Below are 27,969 nucleotides of genomic sequence, written 5' to 3'. Positions count from 1 at the left end.
ATAAAAACGTATCAAACAAACGTTGTTTAGCTACCAGGAGGACATTAACCAGCACGATTGCCTTTCTTGTAACTTTGTTCGTTACGAAGCTAAAAAACAGTAGTACGTCTTTTTGAAGAAGGGCCCTATATTTTACATTTGGCAATTTATTTAAGTAAGATGGTTTCACAATTCCTGGTCCAGTCCAACGCCATACCCTAATTATCCCAGACTACTTTCACTTTCAATCTACCGTCCTAGCCCAACCCACACATTTGTAAATGTACACTGCCGATCAAAAGTTTCCGATCACCCATGATAAAAACTATATACTTCATTTCAGTGCACAAACACATCGTACCGGGTGGTTATAATTAAAGTGCGACTACTCACAGAGGTCCAGTGGGGGCTGTAATTATCGTATGGCAACGATACTTCGTAGATATTCTAATGCAGTACTACGGGACTGATTTACGCTGGAAAAACTACTACCAATTTTGGCCATCAGATGTAAATCTCGCGCTGTGAATGCAAGAAAAACGTATAGAAATGTTTCCATATGGAATAGATTAGGAACGGGAAGTGGGCATAAAAGGACAAACAAGCGAGAAGGCATAATTTTGATTTTATTACTAACCGCCCTATACATTATTTGTTCAATATGAGGACCGGAGACGTCGACAAGATGTTTTGCAGCGCCAGATTGACACCTGGTGGCCAAAATTGGAATTATTTTTTCTAGGGTAAATCGGTTCTATATTAACACATTAGAATATCTACCAAGTTTCTTTGCCACACCATAATAACAGCCTACACTGAACCTCCGCGAGTGTCTGCACTTTAATTATAACTGGTGGTTAAAATAAATAGAACAATAAAAAAAATGTATTCTCTATCAAACAACATGGTTTGGATTTTTAAAATCTTCAAAGTAAACACCTTTTGGCCTTATAACACCTGCACAAACTCTTGGCATTCTGGAGATAAGATTTTATAGCGTTTTTGCAGATAGTGCAATCCAATATGTCTAAATTATTCCATAGATCTTCAACATTACATTACTTCAGTTTTCAGGTCTCCCTGTCAATTTCATGCCATAAGCGCTCAATGAGATCTGAGCTGGGTAACTGACGTGGCCAAATAGTATTCTGTAGTTGCCCACATTTAACTTTTCTAATGACATGTCTTCTGCACAATTTAAAAGCGTGTTTGGGATCATTGTCCTGGTGTGGAACAAACATGCAACTAGTAAGTCTCTTGCCAAATGGATCAGCGCTGTTGATCAGTATCCTGTAATATCCTTCCTTCCTTCCTTAATGTTCAATTAATTCTTACTAGATCACTAACTTTATCCCCACAGCCGACCCTTGGCGCCACACTGACTCTTCAAGTCAAAGAACAAACATTCGGTGATGGCTTCCAAATACTACAGACTTGGATTCGTTCGTGAATAACACTTTGGACCATTGCTGCACGCTTCAATTTTTGTGTCGCTGTGCCCTTGGCATTCTGTTCACCTTATTATGTTTACGCAATAAAGGTTTTTTGACCGATGTTTCCTCCTTTAATCCCTGTTCACAATGACGGAGTTGTACTGATGAGACAGAAATAGCAGCTACTCGCATACTAATTACGTCCTTGCAAATTCCAGGTGCAATAAAAGTCCTCTGATGTTCACTCTGCACACGTATGATCTGATCTTCCGTGTATGATGTTACTTGGGGTCTTCCAGATCGTGAAACACTTGCAGTGGTACTACACCACTGCAGATTGGGCTACACCAAATTTTGTTGCTACTGTTCTACCAGGACACTCTTGCTGATGCAGAGCTATCAATTACAGCATGTTTTTCAATTCCCATCCTCTGCTTCGGTCCCATTAGAAGATAATATGGTAGTAACCTGATCAAGTATAGAAAAGCACTACTACACACATCACAAAAAGTTTTGCATCACCTAGGACCCGATAGTTCCGGAACCTGTATAGAAAATTGGAATAGCGATCAAGATAAACATGATGTCCGCCATTTTTAATTGCTCATGAAAACCACACACAGCATGTTGTACCACCAAATAGCGAGACCTCCAGAGGTGGTGGTCCAAACTACTGTACACACTGGTACCTCTAATACCCAGTAGCACGTCCTCTTGCACTGATGCATGCCTGTATTCGTCGTGGCATACTATCCACAAGCGCATCAAGGCACTGTTGGTCCAGATTGTCCCACTCCTCAACGGCGATTCGGCGTAGATCCCTCAGAGTGGTTGGTGGGTCACGTCGTCCATAACAGCCCTTTTCAATCTATGCCAGGCATGTTCTATAGAGTTCATGCCTGGTGAACATGCTGGCCACTCTAGTCGAGCGATTTCGTTACACTGAACGAAGTCATTCACAAGATGTACACGATGGAGACGCGACTTGTCGTCCATAAGGACGAATGTCTCGCCAATAAGCTGCCGGTATGGTTGCACTATAGGACGGAGGATGGCATTCATGTATCGCACAACCGTTACGGCGCCTTCCATGACCACCAGCGGCGTTATGTCGGCCCCAAATAATGCCACCCCAAATCAGCAGGGAATCTCCACCTTGCTGCACTTGCTGGACAGTGTGTCTAAGGCGTTCAGCTTAAGTGGGTTGCCTCCAAACACGTCTCCGACGATTGTCTGGTTGAAGGCATATGCGACACTCATCGGCGAATAGAACGTGATGCCAATCCTGAGTGGTCCATTCGGCATGTTTCTGGGCCCATCTGTACTGCACTGAATGGTGTCGTGATTGCAAAGATGGACCTCGCCATGGACGTCAGGAGTGAAGTTGCGCTTCATGGAGCCTATTGCGCACAGTTTGAGTGTAACACGACCACCTGTGGCTGCACGAAAAGCATTATTCAACTTGGTGGCGTTCCTGTCAGGGTCCCTCCGAGCCATAAACAATAGGTAGCGGTCATCCATTGCACTAGTAGCTCTTGGGCGGCCTGAGCGAGGCATATCATCGACAATTCCTGCCTCTCTGTATCTCCTCCATGTCCCAACAACATCACTTTGGTTCATTCCGTGACGCCTGGACACTTCCCTTGTTGCAAGTCCTTCCTGGCACAAAGTAACAATGCGGACGCGACCGAACAGCGGTATTGACTGTCTAGGCATGGCTGAACTACAGATAACATGAGCTGTGTACCTCCTTGCTGGTGCAATGACTGGAACTGATCGGCTATCGCACCCCCGCCGTCTAATAGGCGCTGTTCATGCATGATTGTTTAAATTTTTGGGCGGGTTTAGTTAGTTAGTTTGTTTGTTTTATTTTAGGGCGCAAAAAACAACTGAGGTCATACGTGCCCAAATCAAAACTACAGAATACAAACACACAGACGAGGGAAACGACTATATGTCAGTCAAAATGGACAGAATACGAGACAGCTAAAAAAGGCAGAGGTCGCCAGGGAGGAGTAAAGCTGCCAGTCAGCCTTAGTAAGCTGCCATTTGGGCGTGCATGTGGATGGGATAGGAGTCACCAGACGGACAACACACGAGAAATGGTCACTTGAGTAAGCATCAGAAAGAAAGGACCACTCAAGAAGATGGGCAAGTTGGGCAGTGCAAAAGGATAGGTCCAAATGGGAATAGGTGTGCGAGGAGTCAGAAAGGAAAGTGGGTGCTCCAGTGTTAAGGCAGAAGAGGTTGAGTTGGTTAAGAAGGTCAGCCAAGATGGCACCTTTCTGGCAGGTCCTGGGAGAACCCCAAAGGGAATGATCTACATTAAAGTCACCGAGTAGCAATACTCACGGAGGTAACTGCCCAATAAGCTGAATACAAGTCTGCCCTGGTGACATTGGAGGATGGAGGTACATAAATGGTACAGAGGGAAAAAGTCGGGTGGGGAAGGAAAAGACGAAAAGCAACAGCTTGAAGATGTGTAGTCAGGGAGATGGGTTGAATATGAAGGTCATCCCATATCAGCATGACGCCCCCATTAGATGGGATGCCGACCTCAGAGGGAAGGTCAAAACGAATCAGTAAGTAATGTGAAAGCTCAAAGTGGTCTCGAGGGCGCAATTTCGTTTCCTGAAGGCAGAGTACAAGGGGATGCTGCGATGCTAGAAGCAGCTGTAAATCCTCTTTGTGAGACCGAAGGCCGTGAACGTTCCATTGGAGCACAGTCATGAGAAGGAAGAGATGTAGGGGTGTGTCAACTTGGTGGCTGCCGAGGGACAGCTGGTGGAGAGTGGCTACTACAGGGCACAGAAGCAGGAGTATCCTGCTCCATGGGGTCCACAGAAGCATCAGTGTGCTTGTGCGGTCAGTCTGTGCAGTCCAATGCTGAAAAACAGTTGGTGTTGCGCACTGATGATACAGAAGCCATCCGGGTTAAATGACCACGTTGGCAACACCGTCAAGCAGGATCTTCGAGTTTGTGAAGGAGAAGACCATTTGTCTTTAGCGGACTTCTTCGTGCCCTTTTCATTCGAGGAAGACTTGGGTGTTGTTTGGCTGGAGGGACGGAGGAAGTCTTTTTTGGAGTACTCCTTCTGTCCTTTCCTGCCTGCCGGTTGTGCAGGGGGTACCTTCGCCTCCTTAGGCGAGAGTATGATGGTTTGTTGCACAGCAGGACCTCGATGCTACTTTGACCCTGGGTGACTTCACAACCTCAGAGCCAAATTTGAGGTCCCATGTCTGTATGGCCATGTCTTTCATGAGGCGAGAGGTAACAAGAACTTAACTATAGGTGCCAGACAGGAGAACACAGGGTTTGCGACTAGCCAGTAACTTGCAAGCTACTGGGTAAGGCACTTTTTCCTTTACCCAAATCTCTTGAACAGCCCACTAATCTAGATACAAAGGAAAATCCTGGGAGGATGCGGCATGGCCGCAATTGTAGCTGATACAGCGGGGAGAAGGAGGTACACGAATCTCTTGAACAGCCCACTCATCTAGATACACAGGACAATCCTGGGAGGATGCAGCATGGCTGCCATTGCAGCTGATACAGCTGGGAGAAGGAGGCGAACATTCACTCTCATGTGTATCCCTGCCACAGGTTACACATTTGGCTGGGTGTTGACAAGATGTTCGAGTGTGATTGAAACGATGACACTGGTAGCAGTGCATCGGATTCGGAATGTATGGCCGGACTGTGATGATTTCATAGCCTGCTTTAATCTTGGACGGCAGCACCATCCTATCAAAGGTGAGGAAAAGAGTATGGGTGGGCACCAAGGAGGAATCGACCTTTTTCACTACACGATGGATGACAATGACACCCTGATCAGACAGATTGTATTTCAGCCTCGGTTAGATCGTCAAGTAGCCTGGTGTAAATTACACCATGGGAAGAATTGAAAGTTCTATGTGCCTCAACATGAACAGCGTAGCCATGGAGAAGCGAGGCAGCAAGTAGTTGTTGTGCTTGAGGATCAGAAGCCGTCTCCAAACGCAAAGTGCCATTTCGTAAACGAGAGCAGGATTTCAAAGGGCCAGCAATGGCATCAACACCTTTCTGAATAATAAACGGATTGACTGTGACTGACCGTCTTCAGTACAAGGAACCGCAGTGCAGTGGGAGGGTCTTCGAATCAGTAGCCTCATTATGTTTACGTTTCGTTGACATCGATGGAGGGGATGATTGACTCATCACGAGGAAATCCCCCACGATTGCCAGCGTCTACGATGGCGCGTTCCGTCCGACGGGGGGCCCTCTTCAAAAGGGGGCGCACCCACCTTAAGTGATCGTTGGCACCTCAGGTCACACCTCCCGAACACCTGACGGAGGGAACAATTGGCAATTTGAGAAGGTTGCAGCTCAGGCAATCACCCCTCCCTGGGCCTGGCCTGTACTAGGGGGTATGTGCGAACCTCACCTGTCGACCCAAGGCTGAGAATTACACATTACCCATTCACCTTTTACGCGTCAGGCTGGGCCGGCCTTCAGGACTCAAACGCCATAGTGGAGTAACGAGAGGAAAAGGGAAACAAAGAAAGGAAAAGGGAGCCAAAAATAAAGTTGAGACTGTTCGCAGGTCAGTGACAGAATGCAGAACATTTTCAATAATACCCCAGACATGTTCCCCAAGGGAGGGTAAAAGGAATAGCAAGAAGATAGACATACAGCACGGAAGGGAAAAAGTGCTGTAAAGGCTGGGGCCCGATGGTAGCCAAGCACGAACCTGCCCGAGTGGGGGTGGTGGGTTTAGTGACGTCTCTGAACAGTCAAAGGGACTGTGTCTGTGATACTATATCCACAGTCAACATCTATCTTCAGGAGTTATGGGAACCGGGGTGATGCAAAAATGTTTTTGATGTGTGTAGATGCACGCAGTGTACTGTAAAACAATGTAATACACAGACAGCTGACAAACTGTGACCTATTCAAATGGAACGGTCTGAGGTAAAAGCACGCTAGTGTTTTGGATACACATCAGCGCCCCTCTATGTGAATAATGAGTCAAACACACAACAGAGACGGTTAGTCTTTACATGCTTATACTTGTTTTATTATCAGAAAGAGTTATGATAGAGTCCCTCTTTTAACAATAAATCCATAGTTGTGATGGGTGATCTAAAACTTTTGACCTGTAGTGTACTAATTGCCCTTCAACAAACCAGGGCGCGGGATTAGCCGAGCGGTCTAAGGCGCTGCAGTCATGGACTGTGCGGCTGGTCCCGGCGGAGGTTCCATTCCTCCCTCGGGCATGAGTGTGTGTGTTTGTGTTTGTCCTTAGGATAATTTAGGTTAAGTAATGTGTAAACTTAGGGACTGGTGACCTCAGGCCCGGGTTCCCGGGTTCGATTCCCGGCGGGGTCAGGGATTTTCTCTGCCTCGTGATGACTGGATGTTGTGTGATGTCCTTAGGTTAGTTAGGTTTAAGTAGTTCTAAGTTCTCGGGGACTGATGACCATAAATGTTAAGTCCCATAGTGCTCAGAGCCATTTGAACCAATTTTTGATGACCTCAGCAGATTAGTCCCATAAGATTTGAACATTTTTGAAAAAACCAGGATCACACCCTATAACGTTACAAGATTACCCGGCTACCATAAATTAAAAACAGCATTAGAACCAGAAGGCTCTGGGTTTGAGTCCCGTCATGTTTAACTTTCAGTTAAGTTCCACGAGTTGAAGTCAATGTCGTAGCACAACTGGAACTATCGCATAATGCTAACACTTCTATGTCAGTATCTCCAGGTCCCAGCCCTGTACTTGGAAGGTTCAGGATTCGCCCCCTATCATGTTCAATGTTCTTAAATTTCATCCGATACCCTCCACAACAGCAGCAGTAGCAGTTGGATTGAGAGCATGGCACGTACGCGTATGTAGATATTGTTACTACTGTGCTCTTTGCATTAGACGTTAATGCCAAATTTCACTTAAACTGGGTAAAATTTAAGAAAATTCAATATGGTAGGGGTCAAACCATGAACCTTCCAGCTGCAGGGCTGAAACCTAGTGGCACCAGTGTAGACGTATTCGCATTATTGCGATAGTCCAATTGTACTACGACACTGACATCACTTGTGAAAATTTGCTGAAAATTAAATGTGATGCGAATTGAATTCAGAGCCTTCCAGCTTCGATGCTGCTTTTAATTTGTGGTAAATGGGTAATATTGTGATGTCGTGGGGCGTGACCTTGGATTGTCTTATGATCTTTGACAGTCTTAGGCCAGCTGTCTCACCTAGCGAGGTGGCGCAGTGGTTAGCACACTGGACTCGCATTCGGGAAGACGACGGTTCAAACCCACGCCCGGCCATCCTGATTTAGGTTTCCCGTGATTTCCCTAAATCGCAGAAGGCATCTGCCAGGTTGGTTCCTTTGAAAGGGCACGGCCGATTTCCTTCTCAACACTTCCCTAATGCGAGCTTGTGCTCCGTCTCTAATGACCTCGTTGTCGACGGGACGTTAAACACTAATCTCCTCCTCCGCCAACTGACTCAAAGCGAAAGTAGATCGGAGTAGCCGGCCAGTGTGGCCGACCGGTTCTAGGCGCTTCAGTCTGGAACCGCGCGACCGCTACGGTCTCAGGTTCGAATCCTGCTTCGGGCATGGATGTGTGTGATGTCCTTAGGTTAGTTAGGTTTAAGTAGTTCTAAGTTCTAGGGGACTGATGACCTCAGAAGTTAAGTCCCATAGTGCTCAGAGCCATTTGAACCATTTAGATCGGAGTAGTAAGTGTGTAACCTCTAATTGGGCTAGTAATGGTGAAAACACCATACTATAGCGTTGTATTCACGTAAACATTATGTTACTAAAAAACCCTGACCCTCCTGTATTAGCACACGGTGCAGGTACCTGGGGGTACCATTAACTCGACCGCTTTAGAGATTGCAGCAAACAAATGGTAACATACGGAAATTGCACAACAGCCATTCAGTCAATAGTATTAATATGTAAATTGAAGGGCGAGGGGAGAAAGGAATGGAAAGGGAGGCGATTATTTATGTCAGCTGCATCATGGAATCAACGGCGACGAATGTGAATGTGTGCCGGACTGGGATTCAAACACGGGATCTCCTGCTTATTAGGCAGTTGCATTAGCCACTGCGTCACCCGGACTAACTCGGCACCCCTCACCCCCACGTAGCGCTACCTATCCACAGCCCATGTCCTCCATCCTCGCCGCTTTGAGTATCCAACAGGAGGGCAGACGTAACCGATTGAAGGTGGATTCGTTGCCCATCGGGGCGAATTAATGATATGAGTGCGTTGTGACTGTTCTTTCGGCTAGGGGGCCTTCGTCGCCCGCGCCCCTCCCCCCAAATGTTTGGGCTTCTCTACGAAGGAAATTTTCTAGTACCAAAATGTTTTCTTAATTTTATTCATTCTTGATTATGACAAAGTCAAGTGAAAAGAGTTTCATCTGTACAGAAGTTAATGAAAAACAGCAAAGGAAGAATCACAAAACTATGTTAGGCTTCAGCTGAGCCGGCCGTAGTGGCCGTGAGGTTCTAGGCGCTACAGTCTGGAGCCGAGCGACCCCTACGGTCGCAGGTTCGAATCCTGCCTCGGGCATGGATGTGTGTGATGTCCTTAGGTTAGTTAGGTTTAATTAGTTCTAAGTTCTAGGCGACTGATGACCTCAGAAGTTAAGTCGCATAGTGCTCAGAGCCATTTGAACCATTTTTGAGCTTCAGCTCTTGTAAAGCAGAGTAGACAGTCAGAAGTTTCGTAACATTACTAAACCTGTATTCGCGTAAAGATTTCCGTATAGTTGAGAATAGATCGCCCAAGGGCAGCTTTAAGCTAATTACCTTCCTTTGCCTTCAGTCTCGGTGCCACACTTAGCCATACAAGGAAACGTTTTTTAAGTTCAAATGGCTCTGAGGACTGTGGGACTTAACAGCGGAGGTCATCAGTCCCCTAGAACTTAGAACTACTTAAACCTAACTAACCTAAGGACATCACACACATCCATGCCCGAGTCAGGATTCGAACCTGCGACCGTAGCGTCGCGCGGTTCCAGACTGAAGCGCCTAGAACCGGTTTTTCAGTGCGACATGGTTGCGTCTGACTATTTCGGAGCAGAATAGAATAGACTCAAAACTTGTATAAAGTAATTAGACGCCTTTTTTGTAGAAAAAATTTAACCTGCATGTTAACGTCAACCGCGACGCTATAACTGACATTTTCGCTAAGAAATTTGAACTATTGACACGTTTATGGAACATTCAAGACGGATGAAAACAGCAAATCGATTCTTGTCCGTGTTTCTGATCTATTAAAAGGTTTAATACTATCTGTATTTATGCTGCTCGACACAGTAAAATCTGTATCTGCTCATGCTTTCCTTTCAAACATCTGTTCTATTCCTATTTTAGTAACCTACAACCCATTCCCTTCTTCTTCTTAGCATTATTCACCTGCTTCTTCAACCCTCCCCCACTTTTATTGCCTGCCATAAAAGTTCACCTGGCTGCCGTAATCACGCCACTGCCTAGCAGAGCTTACCTCGTTTCGGTCTTCAGAACATCTTTAGACACAGGGAGAGCAGAGCGGGTGCTGCCATTTTTCGAACCCGCTGCCTCGCCTCGACGGCGCCCAGAGGCATCGCTCCCTAATGTATTGATCCCGGCACAAATACTGGCCGAAGCTGACGCAACGGCGTCGAACACGCGCCACGCCACAAACCACACAGCTATGTTATTTTCACGCCTGCACGGCGGAGTACCTGCGGCTGAAATGGGGAATTCCTGACAAAGGCAAAGCACCAGTTCTCTATAGTGAGCAGGCGTGGCCCAGTCATCCTTTTTTAAGGTCCAATAATTCATCCTCCATTAATATAGACTAGCACTAGACACTTGGCACGCAAGTGAATCGAAATGGTCGGAAAACAACAGCATTCTTGGTAATGATAGGAGGAGGAACTGTTAAGCCATTCAAGTTGAGTGACACGTCTCGGCCACCCTGATTTCGTGCGCGGTGGTCCGACAGTAATGTCGGACCACCGCGCACGAAATCAGGGTTACATGTTACGACCGCAAATAAATCACTAGTTGTACACAACTGAAGATATAGGTTAGTGTAGCCCTCATCTTACATCTACACTCGGTAAGCCACCTTATGATGGAGGGTACTTCTGGTTCCATTGCCATTTCCAGTTTCCTCGTCAAGGATTATGGGTGAATCTCCGTATTAGCTCTAACTTCACAGATTTTTTTCGTCGTGGTCATTTCGCGAGACTTTTGTTGGAGGAACTGACGTGTCGCCCAACAATTTCAACAGTAACCTTCCCGTGATACACAACGCTTCTCTTCTAGGGTCTGTCCCTGCAGTTCACTGAGCTTAGCGTTCTCGAGCTTACTAAATGACCCAATGCCGGAAAGCGCCTCTCTCCCCTTGGTTTTCTCTATTTCTTGTATTAATACTACGTGGTAACGGCACCAGACTAATGAGGAATACTGAAGAGTCTGTAGCACAGATGTTTTATTAGCACTTCTTTTGTGGAAGAATTATATAACCTTAAAATTCTCCCAACGAATCTGCCAAACATCTGCGTTCCTTTTTATGTAGTGACCCACATTAGATCCCTCCTAACTATTAGCTCCAGGCATTTTACGGTTGTATTGTACTCTACCTGTACATCTACATAAATACTCCGCAAGCCACCGTACGGTGTGTGGCGGAGGGTAGGTACCCCGTACTATTTTTATAGTCATTTTCTTTCCTGTTCCACTCGCAAATAGGGAAAAACGACTGTATGTATGCCTCTGTACGAGCGCTAATTTCTTGTATCTTAACTTCGTAGTCCTGTATTTTGGGGCAGTAGGATCGTTCTGCAGTCACCTAGAAATGTCGGTTTTCTAAATTTTCTCAACGCGGTTTCTCAAACTTCGCCTCACCTCCAGGGATTCCTATCTGAGTTCCCGAAACATCTCTGTAACACTTGCGTGTTGATCAAACCTACTGGTAACAAATCAGCCCACCTCTGAATTGCTTCGATGTCTTTCCTTTAATCCGACCTGGTACGGATCCCAAACACTAAAGTAGTATTCAAGAATAGGTCGCATTAGTGTCCTACATGTGGTCTGCTTTACAGATAAACCACATTTTCCTAAAATTCTCCCCATAAATCGAAGTCGACCATTCGTCTTCCCTACCACAATCCTTAGATTTTTGTTCCATTTCATATCACTTTGCAACATTACGCCCACATATTTAAACGATGTGACTGTGCCAAAAACTACACTACTAATGCTGTATCCGAACATTACGGTTTGTTTTTCGCTGTCATTCTCATTAACTCTCATTTTTTCTACATTTGGAGTTACCTGCCATTCATCACACCAACTGGAAATTTTGTGAAAGTCATCCTGTATTCTCCTACAGCCACTGAGCTTCAACACCTTACCTTAACCACAGCATTACCACCAAACAACCGTCAAATAATTTATATATACTGAGAATAATAGCGGTTCTGTCACACTCATCTGGGTCACTCCTGACGATACTATCGTGTCTGATGAACACTCACTGCCAAGGGCGACGTACCGGGTTCTGTTACCTAAAAAGTCTCCAAGCCACTCGCGTATCTGTGAACCTATTTCATATGCTCAAATACCTTCGTGAACAGCCTGCAATGGGGCAACTTGTCAAATGCTTTCCGGAAATCTAGAAATGTAATCTGCCTGTTGCCCCTCATTCATTCATGGTTGACATCAGAAAATGGCAAGGTGAGTTTTGCGCAAGTGATGCTTTCTAAAAACATGCTGATTCGTAGGCGTAAGCTTCTCTCGTCTCAAGAAAATTTATTGCATACGAACTGAGAATATGTTCAAGGATTCTGCAGCAAACTGAAGTTCGGGATATTGCTCTGTTATCTAATGGCAATGAATCCCTTCGATAATTTATGGGCGTACTTATGCTTCTTTACTTACAGTGTCAACCACCAGTCTCTGCACCAATTGTCGATAAGTCAGAGTTTTCAATAGACTCGTGGCTTTGCAACTTTTGTGTAGACAACAGCATCGACCGCTAATAGTTTCACGCTGCTTGGTACATTATCCGCCAGGTCAGTGGTCTTGACACTATTTTGCTACAGACCCATTACTGACATTGTGGTGGTCCCCAATAGAACAGACAAAGTAAGGGCGCGATAAACTGCACGCCGGCTCATTGATTTAATTTCGTACTCCTTGCTACAAGTATGCACCACATCTGAAGAAGACCAACTCTATTATGCGCATTCACGAATCGAAGTTATTCCCATTTGAAATTTATAACACAGCAGCTAATCGGTGAGAATGGCGCATGCCCCTGTGTTGTTAGTAACTAAAGACAGTGACCGGCTTTTCACTCTGCCCCTGAAGTAAGCGGCCAACAATTCACTAACGTCAATTACAATTAAGTGCGTGTGAAAATAAGAGGACTACTTGGAAATTAAGTTCCGATCGGTCACGAAATGGAAACCACTGTAAAAATCAAAATTGTTTTATTTGCAACAGTTAGCTACACCTTCCAGTTACTTCTCTATATAGTCGCCGCTCCGATTTAAGACATTTGTCGTAGCGTTGTTCCAACTTTCCAATACTCTCCGTCATAGAAAGCGCCAATACTCCACCCCAGTATACAGCTCGTTGACTGTTCAAAGCCAGCAGTTCATTTGAGCAGAGATGAAACTCAGTGGCAGTTGTGAGTGATCAAACACTGCCCATCGGAAACGCTGCAGGCGTATCTTCAACGCCTCTGCAGAGTATGGCCGAGACTAGTCATGGAGGAGGAACCGCATGACAGTAGTGTGATGTGGGCTGCATGACATCAGGCGAAATCTCTCACTACGCCCTCATACTTGCTGGGAGACGCTATTTCCTGAGCATCTTCAAGTGTTCACTGGGCACAACTGAAAAGAGCGACGTGACGCGATCGATGGACTTACGAGAGGCATTGCCCAACGCATCTGAGAAAAGCTTCGTCGGATTTTCACAGTAGTTTCCATTTCGCGACCCACACTACCAAACTGCCTGTGATCGAAGGCCAGCAACACTAACCCCACGACCACGAGCGTATCAGTAGCTTTATTCTGAACAGTGATGATCGACAGTATTAAAATAAAACGTGGATCTCCTAAAAATATTAAATAGCGTTAAATTGACAAAGAAAACAATTTATAGTTCGGCTCAGCTTAAATTTTATAATATTTGTACGTGCAATGACGTCAGCTGCCCTCGTATGTCTACCTGTTGCCCGCGGCTGGGCTTAGACTGCAAACGTATCAGGAGCTACAAGAGACACATGACGCTCAGTGGCTAAAATGCGAAGGGATTGTGACTGGTATTAGTATTCAAATATCGATTAAATGTGTTGAAGTTTGTACATGGATTGTATTCATTACAATGAATCTTATGTAGAAAATACGAAACGATAAAGCATTAATACAAATATGATGCAATTCAAAAGTCTATCAGGAAATAGCTCTTTCGGTTGAAATTATTCTCTTATATCTCAAATAATATTCTTCAAACTGATAAATAGTAGAGTTACTTTCGTATTTATAGTATGTATAATACGGCTGTGAAACTCAGGCTGCATGGGTAAGTTTAGGGCCGCAGTTTGACTATCGCAGTAGATCCTTTGAAAGATAATGTGGTATGTGAAGGCTCTGTAGCACTTCACCGATAGAAACCTATATTTGTTTGCATCCGCTTTCCTCTGAGTCAATTTTCACCACATTTCTGCGCAGAACTGACTGTACGGTATGAACTATTTTTTCATTTCCACGGCGTTGAGTAGTTGGTACAGGCTAACAGCCTGTCCGGAACTCTCCCATTGCAGTTCTACAACAGAATGCCCTTTTTAAGTTAACTGAACATTTACACTACACGTCGCTATCTTGTAAGTGGATCATAAAGCATAACGGTCTCGGCAATAATACTGAAAGTGAAGGCAGCTCTGAGACGCCATGCAAACAGATTACACTAATACTTCCATTTTCGTAAAAGCCTTTCCAAATTGGGAAGGTCGGTAAATTATACCTAGGCTACTGGATATTCGCTGTATCATTTCGAAGTTGCCCATGCCATCTCATAATGAACTGATGCTCAGATACATGACCAAGAACACAAACTATATTCAACTCAATAAGTAGGTTGCAAATGTACGCACTACATACCTAGACTTGTCTGCCAGTTCTCGAGTCAGGGAACAAATACGACTTTTGTTTATCCAGAATGTAGCTGACATTGACTGTGTACTGCATATCTTACATGCTATATTCTCTTTCTGGCCTTTTTACAGTACCTTCACGCTGTCAGCGTGTTAACCTGGCTTTGGCGACGTTAAAGGGTGACCCAATGCCGTTCCTGTCGCCTCGCCACTCCCACTCCCACTCCCCCTCCCCCCGTCATTATGAAATTTGTGTCCCATCTGTCTGCATCTAGTGTTGTTCTAAACAAAGTGAAAGAACCTTTTCGGAAGATTTGCGAATTGTGGGACTGATGTGGCATGTGGGTACCTGCCCAATACTCACCTAGTCCAGTTATCGTCAAACGGACCACATTTGTGTGGACCGCGGTTCTCAGTCTCAGCCGACGTCAATTAACAGTGAAGAGCTTCTCAAGAGTAAATGTTCTGCTGGGTAACGAACGAAAATACTTAGTAATATTTTAGGATGTGCTCGATTTCAATTAACGCTGGTAAATTCGACCGCTTACCTCATAGGCAGAGAGGTAAGTAGAGAGACCACTGGGAGGTTAGAGGGTGTGGAAGGGGGAATGGCTTACCGTTTGTCTTGCAGTACTGACACTTCGCGAGTGTGTGCGACAGCTGATATGGAACAAATTTTGACAAGGAACAAAAGTATGGTGGGTTCATGAATGTGCATTACATATATGATCGTCTTTAGATGCGGTACCTAAATGTAGCAAGGCTGTGGTAATACACTCCTGGAAATGGAAAAAAGAACACATTGACACCGGTGTGTCAGACCCACCATACTTGCTCCGGACACTGCGAGAGGGCTGTACAAGCAATGATCACACGCACGGCACAGCGGGCACACCAGGAACCGCGGTGTTGGCCGTCGAATGGCGCTAGCTGCGCAGCATTTGTGCACCGCCGCCGTCAGTGTCAGCCAGTTTGCCGTGGCATACGGAGCTCCATTGCAGTCTTTAACACTGGTAGCATGCCGCGACAGCGTGGACGTGAACCGTATGTGCAGTTGACGGACTTTGCGCGAGGGCGTATAGTGGGCATGCGGGAGGCCGGGTGGACGTACCGCCGAATTGCTCAACACGTGGGGCGTGAGGTCTCCACAGTACATCGATGTTGTCGCCAGTGGTCGGCGGAAGGTGCACGTGCCCGTCGACCTGGGACCGGACCGCAGCGACGCACGGATGCACGCCAAGACCGTAGGATCCTACGCAGTGCCGTAGGGGACCGCACCGCCACTTCCCAGCAAATTAGGGACACTGTTGCTCCTGGGGTATCGGCGAGGACCATTCGCAACCGTCTCCATGAAGCTGGGCTACGGTCCCGCACACCGTTAGGCCGTCTTCCGCTCACGCCCCAACATCGTGCAGCCCGCCTCCAGTGGTGTCGCAACAGGCGTGAATGGAGGGACGAATGGAGACGTGTCGTCTTCAGCGATGAGAGTCGCTTCTGCCTTGGTGCCAATGATGGTCGTATGCGTGTTTGGCGCCGTGCAGGTGAGCGCCACAATCAGGACTGCATACGACCGAGGCACACAGGGCCAACACCCGGCATCATGGTGTGGGGAGCGATCTCCTACACTGGCCGTACACCACTGGTGATCGTCGAGGGGACACTGAATAGTGCACGGTACATCCAAACCGTCATCGAACCCATCGTTCTACCATTCCTAGACCGGCAAGGGAACTTGCTGTTCCAACAGGACAATGCACATCCGCATGTATCCCGTGCCACCCAACGTGCTCTAGAAGGTATAAGTCAACTACCCTGGCCAGCAAGATCTCCGGATCTGTCCCCCATTGAGCCTGTTTGGGACTGGATGAAGCGTTGTCTCACGCGGTCTGCACGTCCAGCACGAACGCTGGTCCAACTGAGGCGCCAGGTGGAAATGGCATGGCAAGCCGTTCCACAGGACTACATCCAGCATCTCTACGATCGTCTCCATGAGAGAATAGCAGCCTGCATTGCTGCGTAAGGTGGATATACACTGTACTAGTGCCGACATTGTGCATGCTCTGTTGCCTGTGTCTATGTGCCTGTGGTTCTGTCAGTGTGATCATGTGATGTATCTGACCCCAGGAATGTGCCAATAAAGTTTCCCCTTCCTGGGACAATGAATTCACGGTGTTCTTATTTCAATTTCCAGGAGTGTACAATGCACTGAGTAAAAGAAAAATTAAATTCAAAACATTTAGTAAACAGTTATGACCGTGTCTCATATTGCATTTAATGATAAGTGCAACTACTGTTATTAATCAGTAATCATCTGATCACACAGACAACGCAACAGCACTTCGTCAGGAAAATACAGTGTCACAATGTCGGGATCGCTGAGGTTGAAACAGAACAAACGATACCAAGTGTTCTTAATGGTGCCGACTTCTAACGATCAGTACTTGGAAGCCACTGGCTAATTTTTCGCGCCCTCACTGTAGCTCGTCGATCGGGGGCTGACAACATGCTAACTTGCGTACTTTGCCTATTATTGTAAGATCGGTACATATGGGGCACGAGGTGCCGCCCCGTCGGTGTCAGTATTGGCTCTTGAACAAGGAAGTTTGACGACCCCGACCTAGTAGGATGTGAGAAACCGCATAAATACATCCACGCAGACTCCTGCCCTTGCTCTTAATCTGCTGGGCGGATTAGATCCGGGCCTGGGGGGCTCCCGTAATTCCGAAAGCGCCGTGCTGAACTGCATGGGTATCTAGATGGATCATACCTCACATGCATGCGCTTTAACATTTTGTATATGCTGTACGTTGATTAGTAGTTCTCTCATGGGTCCACACGGTCATCGACAAAGAGTCTTCTTCATTATGCTCTTACATTACAACCCTTGCAGGATTCTAGCATCAATCCTATGAACACGTCCAAACCAGACTTCTCTCACCGTGAGAGAATAATAAACACACACATGCAAATAAATTTTACTGCATCTCAGTTCACATCCTTAGCTACGTTTCAACAGTTGGCCAATACCGATCATACGTATTTTCACTCTATACAATGTTCTTACAGTAGTCATAGAAGCATAATTCCGGAAGTGACGGGCTTCGTGGTTAGACTACCTTATCTAATCAACTGATTAGATATGGTAGTCTAACCACGAAGCCCCTGTCACTTCCGGTATTATGCTTCTTGATGGATGGTTGGTTGATTTGGGAGGAGACCCAACAGCGAGGTCATCGGATGACAGAAGTATGGGGAAGACGGCGGTGCCCTTTCGGAGGAACCATGCAGCATTTGCATGAAGCGATTTAGGGAGAACGTGTAGAATCTGAATTAGGATGGTCGGGCGCGAGTTTGAACCGTCTTCCTCCCGAATGCGAGTCCAGCATGCTAACCACAGCGCAACCTCGCTCTGTTCCAATCCGTTAGCTAGGAACTCATTTAGGCTGAACAGACATGAGGGGAACGTGGAGGCTCTATATTCTACATTAAATAGTCTTATGCCCAGTTACGGCTATCAAACTGTTTTCATGCGAAACAAATTTTATGTGAATTGGGGTGAATCAGTCCCATTAAGTTACTCTCTGCGATGGGGGAGGGAAATTAAACATCTCTTCTACTATCATGTCTTTAGAGACCGCGAGGAAAGGACGTGGAATGAAATCGGCCGTGCGCTTTCAAGGGACCCGTCTTGGCACTTTCCTTAAGCGATTACAGGAAATCACGGAAAACCTAAAAATGTGGAAGGGATAGCCGTGTGTCCGAACAGTAGGTCTCCCACATACAGGTCTTTACCACACACTGCGAAGAAGACAGGTCTAACAACGCAATCGTGGAGCAGGCCACATCGCTTTCGAGGGACCACGAATGTGAGGCTGTGTTTCACTTTGTTGCTGCGCTCTCAAATGGTGACATCAATTTCCCCTCCGACTTAACCATACGTGCCGTACACTCTTATGAAGGATATTTTGAATATTAGTTTTTGCTACACCCAATGATAAAATTCTACGAGCAGTCGACTTTTCAGAATTCCTAATACAAGACTGGCAAACTGCGTCCTCTTATACAACTCAGACTGAACCTACAGTGATAAAAAGCTGCTGAGTTATTAGATGTGAACCAACAATGCTATTAATTAGGCGAAGGGAAAAATTTATAACGCTTGCTAAATTTGAACAAAAGTTCAAAATGTCATTGTAAAGTTACGTTGCGATAACATCCATGTCTATCACGTTCACCACACATCAAGTAGGTTTTAGGAAGATACTAATTCACTTCTGCACCAACGGATGTTTTATGTAATCTTACTCCGTTTATTAACATCTGCAAGCGTATTGTGAGCTAGCAGATGTCCACCAACTAGCACCTCATGATTTTCATTTACTCGTTTGACTCGCAGTGTGTGGGAAGTCTCTAGTTGACGTCACAGATTTCGATATGCAGTGAGCGTAACTAACATTTTTTCTTTCCTTGTTTAATTTCTCACTAAAGTTAGTGCTGATCAAAATCAGAAACCAGTCCTATAAACATTTGTTAGAAATGAAAACTTACATCCTGTAAAGGGTCTATGCTGTCGATTGTTGTCGCACACAATTCCTTTAAATCTTCTCCGTGCCAGTCAAGTAAAAATATGGTTCTTTCTACCAAAACACTCAAATGTATGGACTTAGTAAAGCCGTAGGACGCATAGCAAATGAGAGGATCCATAGTCTTCCAGCATTCATAATCGTTGCTACTTTCTTCGACAGTAGCATTCCACAATAGGGTGCTCAGCGCTTGTTAATGTCGCCGGTTATCTGCATGGCCCCATGAATCTGTCAATCGCAATTGCTGCCCATACGTTGCTATTATAGCGAAAGCAATGTCTCAGGTCTACTCGCTTATTCTATGTTAGTTCCGCCTCATTCGTGCACAAGGAAACAGGGCAAATATTGTTATGGCAATATGTTACCCAATCCCTTCTCGTCGTCTTCCCACTTTGCTGGTCTGCGTACCACAGATCGATTAGTTTGCTGCAGCCACTTGTTTTCCGTTTCTCATCAATGCAGCTATCTGCGAAAAAACGCGGATGTTGAAACACAACGCCTCCCCCACATCATACTGAAGGGCGACAAACGCTTGATCTGTCGAATTTACGGTCGCAACCTGACTGGGGGCTAAGGAGCCGTGTACAGCTATCTGTGCATGCACATATGTGGGGAGGGGGGGGGGGGGGGTAAAGCTATGCAATGACGCTGTAGGTGCAACCACAACGGACAACGGAGGGGTATCTGTTGAGAGGACAGACAAACGTGTGGTTCCTGAAGAGGGTAGCAGCTTTTTCAGTAGTGGCAGGGGCAACAGTCTGGATGATTGACTGGTCTGGCCTCTTAACACTAACCACAACGGCCTTGCTGTGCTGGAACTGCGAACGGCTGAAAGCAAGGGGAAACTATGGCCGTAATTTTTTCCCGAGGGCATCCAGCTTTACTGTATGGTTAAATGATGGCGTCCTCTTGGGTAAAATATTCCGGAGGTAAAATAGTTCCCCATTCGGATCTCCGGGCGGGGACTACTCAGGACGACGTCATCAGGAGAAAGAAAACTGGCGTTCTCCGAATCGGAGCGTGGAATGTCAGATCCCTCAATCGGGCAGGTAGGTTAGAAAATTTAAGAAGGGAAGTGGATAGGTTAAAGTTAAATATAGTTGGAATTAGTGAAGTTCGGTGGCAGGAAGAACAAGACTTCTGGTCAGGTGGATACAGGGTTATAAATACAAAATCAAAAAGGTGTAATGCGGGAGTAGGGTTAATAATGAATAGGAAGATAAGAATGCGGGTAAGCTATTACAAACAGCGCAGTGAACGCATTATTCTGGCCAAGATAGATACGAAGCCCAAACCTACCACAATAGTACAAGTTTATATGCCAACTAGCTCCGCAAAAAAATGGCTCTGAGCACTATGGGACTTAACATCTATGGTCATCAGTCCCCTAGAACTTAGAACTACTTAGACCTAACTAACCTAAGGACAGCACACAACACCCAGCCATCACGAGGCAGAGAAAATCCCTGACCCCGCCGGGAATCGAACCCGGGCGTGGAAAGCGAGAACGCTACCGCACGACCACGAGATGCGGGCAACTAGCTCCGCAGATGACGAAGAGATTGATGAAATGTACGATGAGATAAAAGAAATTATTCACATAGTGAAGGGACACGAAAATTTAATAGTCATGGGTGTCTGGAATTCAATAGTAGGAAAAGGAAGAAAAGGAAATTTCGTAGGTCAACGTGGAATGGGAGTAAGGAATGAGAGAGGAAGCCACCTGGTAGAATTTTGCACAGAGCATAACTTAATCATAGCCAACACTTAGTTCAAGAATGATATAAGAAGGTTGTATAAATGGAAGAAGCCTGGAGATACCTTCCAGTATCAGATAGATTATATAATGGTTCAGACAGAGATTTAGGAACCAGGATTTAAATTGTTAAGACATTTCCAGGGGCGGATGTGGACCCTGACCGCAATCTATTGGTTATGAACTGTACATTAAAACTCAAGAAACTGCAAAAAGGTGCGAATTTAATGAGATGGGACCTGGATAAACTGAAAGAACCAGAGGTTGTACAGAGTTTCACGGCGAGCATAAGGGAACAACTGACAGGAATTGAGGAAAGAAATACAGTAGAAGAATGGGTAGTTTTGATGGATGATGTAGTGAAGGCAGCAGAGGATCAAGTAGGTAAAAAGACGAGGGCTAGTAGAACTCCTTGGGTGACAAGAAATATTGAATTTAATTGATGAAAGGAGAAAATATAAAAATGCAGTAAATGAAGCAGGCAAAAAGGAATACAAACGTCTCAAAAATGAGATTGACAAGAAGTGCAAAATGGCTAAGCAGGGATGGCTAGGGGACAAATGTAAGGATGTAGAGGCACATATCACTAAGGGTAAGATAGATACTGCCTACAGGAAAATTAGAGAGACCTTTGGAGAAAAGAGGACGACTTGTATGAATATCAAGAGCACAGATGGAAACCCAGTACTAAGCAAATAAGGGAAAGGTGGCAGGAGTATATACAGGGTCTATACAAGGGTGATATTCTTGAGGACAATATTATAGAAATGGAAGACAATGTAGATGACGATGAAATGGGAGACATGATACTGCGTGAAGAGTTTGACAGAGTACTGGAAGATCTAAGTCGAAACAAGGCCCCGGGAGTAGACATCATCTCATTAGAACTAATGACAGCCTTGGGAGAGCCAGGCCTCACAAAACTACCATTTAGTGAGCAAGATGTATGAGACAGGCGAAATACCCTCAGATTTCAAGAAGAATATAATAATGCCAATCCCAAAGGAAGCAGGTGTTGAATGTGAAAATTACCGAACAATCGGTTTAACAAGTCACGGCTGCAAAATACTAACACGAATTCTTTACAGATGATTGGAAAAACTGGCAAAAGCCGACCTCAGGGAAAGATCAGTTTGGATTCCGCAGAAATGTTGGAACACGTGAGGCAATACTGATCCAACGACTTATCTTAGAAATAAGATTAGGGAAAGGCAAACCTACGTTTCTAGCAATTGTAGACTTGGAGAAAGCTTTTACAATGTTGACTGGAATACTCTCTTTCAAATTCTGAAGGTGGCAGGGGTAAAATACAGGGAGCGAAAGGCTATTTACTATTTCTGCAGAAACCAGATGGCAGTTATAAGAGTCGAGGGACATGAAAGGGAAGCAGTGGTTGGGAAGGGACTGAGACAGGGTTGCAGCCTCTCCCCGATGTTACTCAATCTGTATATTGAGCAAGCAGTAAAGGAAACAAAAGTTCGGCGTACGTATTAAAATCCATGGAAAAGAAATAAAAACGTAAAGGTTCGCCGATGACATTGTAATTCTGTCAGATAGCAAAGGTCCTGAAACAGCAGTTGAACGGAATGGATAGTGTCTTGAAAGGAGGATATAAGATGAACAACAAAAGCAAAACGAGGATAATGGAATGTAGTCGAATTAAGTCGGGTGATGCTGAGGGAATTAGATTAGGAAACGAGACACAAAGTTTTGCTATTTGGGGAGCAAAATAACTGATGATGGTTGAAGTAGAGGGGATATAAAATGTAGACTGGCAATGGCAAGGAAAGCGTTTCTGAAGAAGAGGAATTTGTTAACATCGAGTATAGATTTAAATGTCAGGAAGTCGTTTCTTAAAGTAATTGTATGGAGTGTAGCCATGTATGGAAGTGAAACATGGACGATAAATAGTTTGGACAATAAGAGAATAGAAGCTTTTGAAATGTGGTGCCACAGAAGAATGCTGAAGATTAGATGGGTAGATCACATAACTAATGAGGAGGTATTGAATAGAATTGGGGAGAAGAGAAATTTGTGGCACAACTTGACTAGAAGAAGGGATCGGTTGGTAGGGCATATTCTGAGGCATCAAGGAATCACTAATTTAGTATTGGGAGGGCAGCGTGGAGGGTAAAAATAATAGAGGGAGACCAGGGTGTTGGTTGCAGTAGGTACTGGGAGATGAAGCTTGCACAGGACAGTAGCATGGAGAGCTGCATCAAACCAGTCTCTGGACTGAAGACCACAACAACGTGACTAAGATAATTTTGACGTTAGAGATTCTTTTTGTCAATAAATTCAAATTTTATGAAATGTTGGCAAGGCGTTGGTTAATTCAGTCTTCGCGTAGAATTTTAAACTTGCTCTGTAATAAGTTCGTAATTTTTACTGTTTCGAGTTCTGTGTTGATAGATAATGTAGGCCATATTTACTATCCCTCATTACTTACACCACCTTGGAATTGTATTTTACAAAACGGCCTCATTTATCATTGGAACGTCAACAACCACGAACATATTTAGTCTTGGTTTTGATTGATTTTTATTCTCTGGAGACTTTTACTACGCTTAGTTTCCTTTGTTACCGACGTATTTGAATGTTTCAGTTCTTAGATTTTTTTAAGTTAATGCTGTTTCATTTTTAGTATCAATTTTTCCGAATGTCCTTATGATGATTATTATCATCCAGTTTGGGTGCGGTGCACTGGCATTAGTACATACACCTTCCGGAAACAGCCGTTTCGTCAGCTCTGAAAGGCGATACCTCGATGTTGCACAACGTCGTGAGTACATATAGCATCAAAATGTGGTTCTACTTTGGTCTGAGATGCTCCATCTCTCTTTCAGCATCTACGTATACGGCAAGAGTGCTGCGTAGAAACGCTTAGCAAACCACTTACCTTCAAGTCTTGTTTCTTCAGGTCTTGTGTTTCTTGTACAATCAAAATTTTTGTGGTATAATTTCTTTACAGCCAACAGTTCGTAACTTTCTTCGTTTTTCTCCTCCTAGAGCAGTTCCGTTCAAAAAACATGGGTCCTTAATTTCGGATTCGACGTGACTCATGTTAGCGTCCATGGTTTACGGAGGAAGGAAAAATATTATTACAGAAGTAAAATAATGCTGTTACGCGGCAGGTGCTTCCGTAGTTGGGGTTTCGCGTTACCAAATCCTGGAGCCTAATTACACGGGACCAAGATGTGCCCCCCAAATTGAAGTCATTAGCAGAAAATGTCTGATTCGCACTCTGCAAGTTCTCGGAACTGTTCCGATGACGAGCTGGTGTTCGTGTTTGGTTTGTGAGAGAATCAGCCTAACCGCATCTGTTCCTTGTGGGTTAACTATCGCTTGGGTGTACAAAGCAGGTTCATTGAGGGCTGCTGCCACTTCCTCTTTCGTTACACGCCAGAACCTTTCAGTGTTCTGTTCGTTTGCACGTAGAAATTAATACCACGTCTGCCTTCTATGGTAGTCTAATTAGTTTCCGATTACTTGGCCTGCCCCTTTGCCCACTATGTCTCCAAAACTTCTGCTAGACCCATTCGTAGTGCCCTTTTTCCGCTTACAAGCCTTTGACGGGCAGATGTATACATCACATGGCAGATAGGGGGATGCTGGCTGGCTACCTAGCTGTATCTGATGTTAACAGTCGAGCCTCATAATAGTAAACCCACGTCTTTTTAATGATGGGTAGGTAATAAAGGCTCTATTACACTGTGAAATAAATTTGGCTAAGATCTTTTATAAAAATTGACTGCACTGGCTTGCTTATATCACATTTTGTAAATTTGGAGTGTGGTCGTAACTTCATAAATGATTCGTGAATGATCTACAACAGTGTAATACTAATATTTGAAAACATTGTAGGTAGCGACTTCACACATCTGAAAAATGACCATTCACTGAGACTGCCATTTCACACTGCAGCTGCTCAGAAAATAGCTGGATGTTCTGACTCCATTATGGGAAGACTTGGATATTAAGAGATCTTGCACCTAAGAAGCACAGACCCCCATTTTTCAGATGGTAATGGAGCAAGGTGGATCAAAATTCATAGACCCTAACACTCATACACATTTGCTGGTTCAGATGACATACCAACTATATCTAAGACCAACTCAGAGTGGTGACAACAGTATGATTCTTTTTATAGTGACAGTTTGCATCAGTAGCAAGAGCAATTATGTGAATGATTTTTCATTCTACCAGATCTACTCTAGATAAGTCACATTATGGATGGGTACAGGTACAGGTACACAGACTATGTTCACCTTTAAGTAATACTTCCCACGACCTTTGGTATGCATTAATGTGTCTGCTACCATTTAAAATAGTAAAATTCAAAGAGTTCTCACAGAACTGTGTCCCAGTGAAGGAGGTGTTCCACTGTTCACAGTGTATCTTACCACTGCAGGTTAATAATGTATCATTCAGTTTTTCTTCACATACTGGAGAAGCTGCCACTGCCAGTTCTCGTTCCTGTATTTGAAGATCAGTCAGTGCCATCATCACGCCTCAACAAAGTATTTGAAAAGCAACTGTACCAGAATATTCGTTACTTTAAAGATGATTAATTATCCTTGGGCTTTGTCTAGGAATCTGAAGAAGTTCATGTGCTAATACAATGTCTAAAGCACTACTTGAGATAGCTGTAATTTAATTACCCAGGAATACACTACTAAGGGCTACTAATGACTTGACAATTACCAGAATGAGCCCTTCCTGTGTGATGCTGCATTGGTTGGCAGCCAGCCAAGTTAGTCTCCAATTACTTCTTCGGATTGGTGGAAGAGACTATTCCGGTATCTTAGTACCATACAGACCTGATGTGTACAGAAGGCTGTGACGATCGCGAAGAACTGTGCAGGCACTAATTTTTGTAGAAGTATTCTGTCATTACTTGCAAAATAGTTGAACTTCGCTGAGTGTAAATTTGACTAGCAAGGTACAAAGCAACACGAAGCCATTAAAAATGTTTGTGTTCCTTGCTGCTTATGCCTAACAGGCTGAAAAAACCATTCAGGATATTGCAAAGGTAACAATATCCATGGAAATTCCAAGTTCATTGCGTAACCTTGTTTGCTTCCATAGCTTATGTAAAGTAATACAACACTTACATAAATGCCAAATTACTTTGAATCTGTTGCAACAAACTTTCTTTTCCAGCAACTGTGCTTTACGAGCAATATTATGCAGCCTCTAAAGAACACTAGGACCTTTACAAGGAAGAACATGATGAAGAACTATGGGGTAAGTTCAGCAATGACCACTACCTACTGACGATAGAATCTGCAGTAGTATCTAAGGCCAGCTGTGCTACATTACATTGTCACAAATTATTATTATTATTATTATTATTATTATTATTATTATTATTATTATTATTGAGGAGGAATGGTCATCCAGTGATATGACAGGATTGATAATTTGAAGCAAATGTCTCAAACATGGGCTCTGAAATGCATTCCCCAGAAGCTATGAGCACTTGTTAAGTGGAAACTGTGTGTTACATAGGTTAAAATTAACCAGTGTTCATAGCTCTTAAGGTATGCATCTGATCCCTCATTTACTACACTTTTGCTTGAAATTATTGTTCCTGTCATATTCTTGACTAGTGAGCATCCCTTCTGGGACACAATGGATTTAGGAGAACGTTCATTTAAAGGTGTCTCAAGCTAGACACCATATGGGTTACTAAAGCAGTATGTTTGGTGTATAATGTTACTAGTTACCTCCTAATATGTTGTCCGTCCTTTGTTCTCCCACTTTATGAATCGTTTCCAATCAAGACATTCTTATTTAAATATTACCTGCAAACTTAAAAAGTACTATAAAAATATGAACTCGCAGATATATAAGATGTAACAAACTTTAAGACAGTGAGCATATCACAACAACGCAACTTAAGTGATTAGCATGGAACACACACTTCTGAACATCTAAATTATTTTTTTTAATACAAAATGCTACATAAAATATGTAAAAGATTAACACTGTAGTAAAAATCTATCATTCATGTGCAGTCTTAATTTAGTGTATGAATTTTACAACTTTCCAAGATTCTGCCAATAAGTTTGAAACGGGAGAGAAACACTAGCCTCCCATTCATCTTTGATGTGAAAGTGTCTGGAAAGCACCTAACAATTTAAGTGGACCAACTATTTGCGATTATATATGATGTTTTTAACATCCTCTCTCTGGCCAGTTGTTTGGATGAAATATAAGTATACCTAAAACCTCTCAATAGAGAGAGTACATGAAGAACAGGACACCTAACCACTTAAGCAGATAACTATGATGTAGCTACTTTGAGCAGTCTCTCAGGTTCACTTGCACATTACCTGTGTAAATTAATGGTCTTGCTCCTGACTGCAGGTAACATTTTGAAAGGAGGTCAAATGTGTGAAGATTGTTACCTCAGGGACAGCTTTCTCATTCACAATCTTATATTTACAGGCTTTGTTACACTAATCTTCTTTGTAGCTTCATCTTGACTTTGCACTCTGATGTAACCTTATAAAATTTGGATGTGACAAGAAACACACACACACACACACACACACACACACACACACACACACACACACACACACACACACACACAATATAATAAATTGTTGGGGCTATTTCGGAGCGTGTGAAATTCCATGTAAGGAAAAAAGTATTTGAATAAAATATTATAGATAGGTCAAGGCAACCTATTATCAAGGAGAGTGGTAAATTTTCAAATCTAAGGTCTTGGTACAAATTAGTCCAAATGTGAACCCACTTTGGACAGAAGATATATATTTAATATGTAAGGTTCTGAATATAACATTTTCACTGACAATTAAAATTCCACAAGGTAGTGAATTAAATATCTTTTATCCTCCACCTGAAGGGCACTCCTTGTAACTTATTTAATAGCATTCAGTGATTGAGCAGTATATGAATGTGTCATCAAAATCCTGTAAGAAAAGGCAATTGAGCAGTATATGAATGTGTCATCAAAATCCTGTAAGAAAAGGCTGTCAGCCATATCAGAATACACCTTGGTGGTTGAAAGTTCTAGTTTTCATGATAG

General features: G+C 44.1%; 1 protein-coding gene across 1 annotated transcript in view; it reads left to right on the top strand.

Moving 5' to 3' along the window:
* LOC126166395 (uncharacterized) overlaps positions 1 to 27,969 on the top strand; it is a 192,460-nt gene that overhangs the window by 142,841 nt on the left and 21,650 nt on the right. Inside the window, exon 2 of the mRNA XM_049920399.1 lies at positions 26,073 to 26,156. Coding sequence (XP_049776356.1) covers positions 26,073 to 26,156 — 84 coding nt within the window. The remainder of the gene's footprint in view (positions 1 to 26,072; positions 26,157 to 27,969) is intronic.

Source organism: Schistocerca cancellata, chromosome 1, assembly GCF_023864275.1.
Source record: "Schistocerca cancellata isolate TAMUIC-IGC-003103 chromosome 1, iqSchCanc2.1, whole genome shotgun sequence".
In the NCBI taxonomy this organism is placed as follows: domain Eukaryota; kingdom Metazoa; phylum Arthropoda; class Insecta; order Orthoptera; family Acrididae; genus Schistocerca; species Schistocerca cancellata.
The sequence above is the reverse complement of the archived record's forward strand: the minus strand, read 5'-3'. Positions and strand labels throughout refer to the sequence as shown.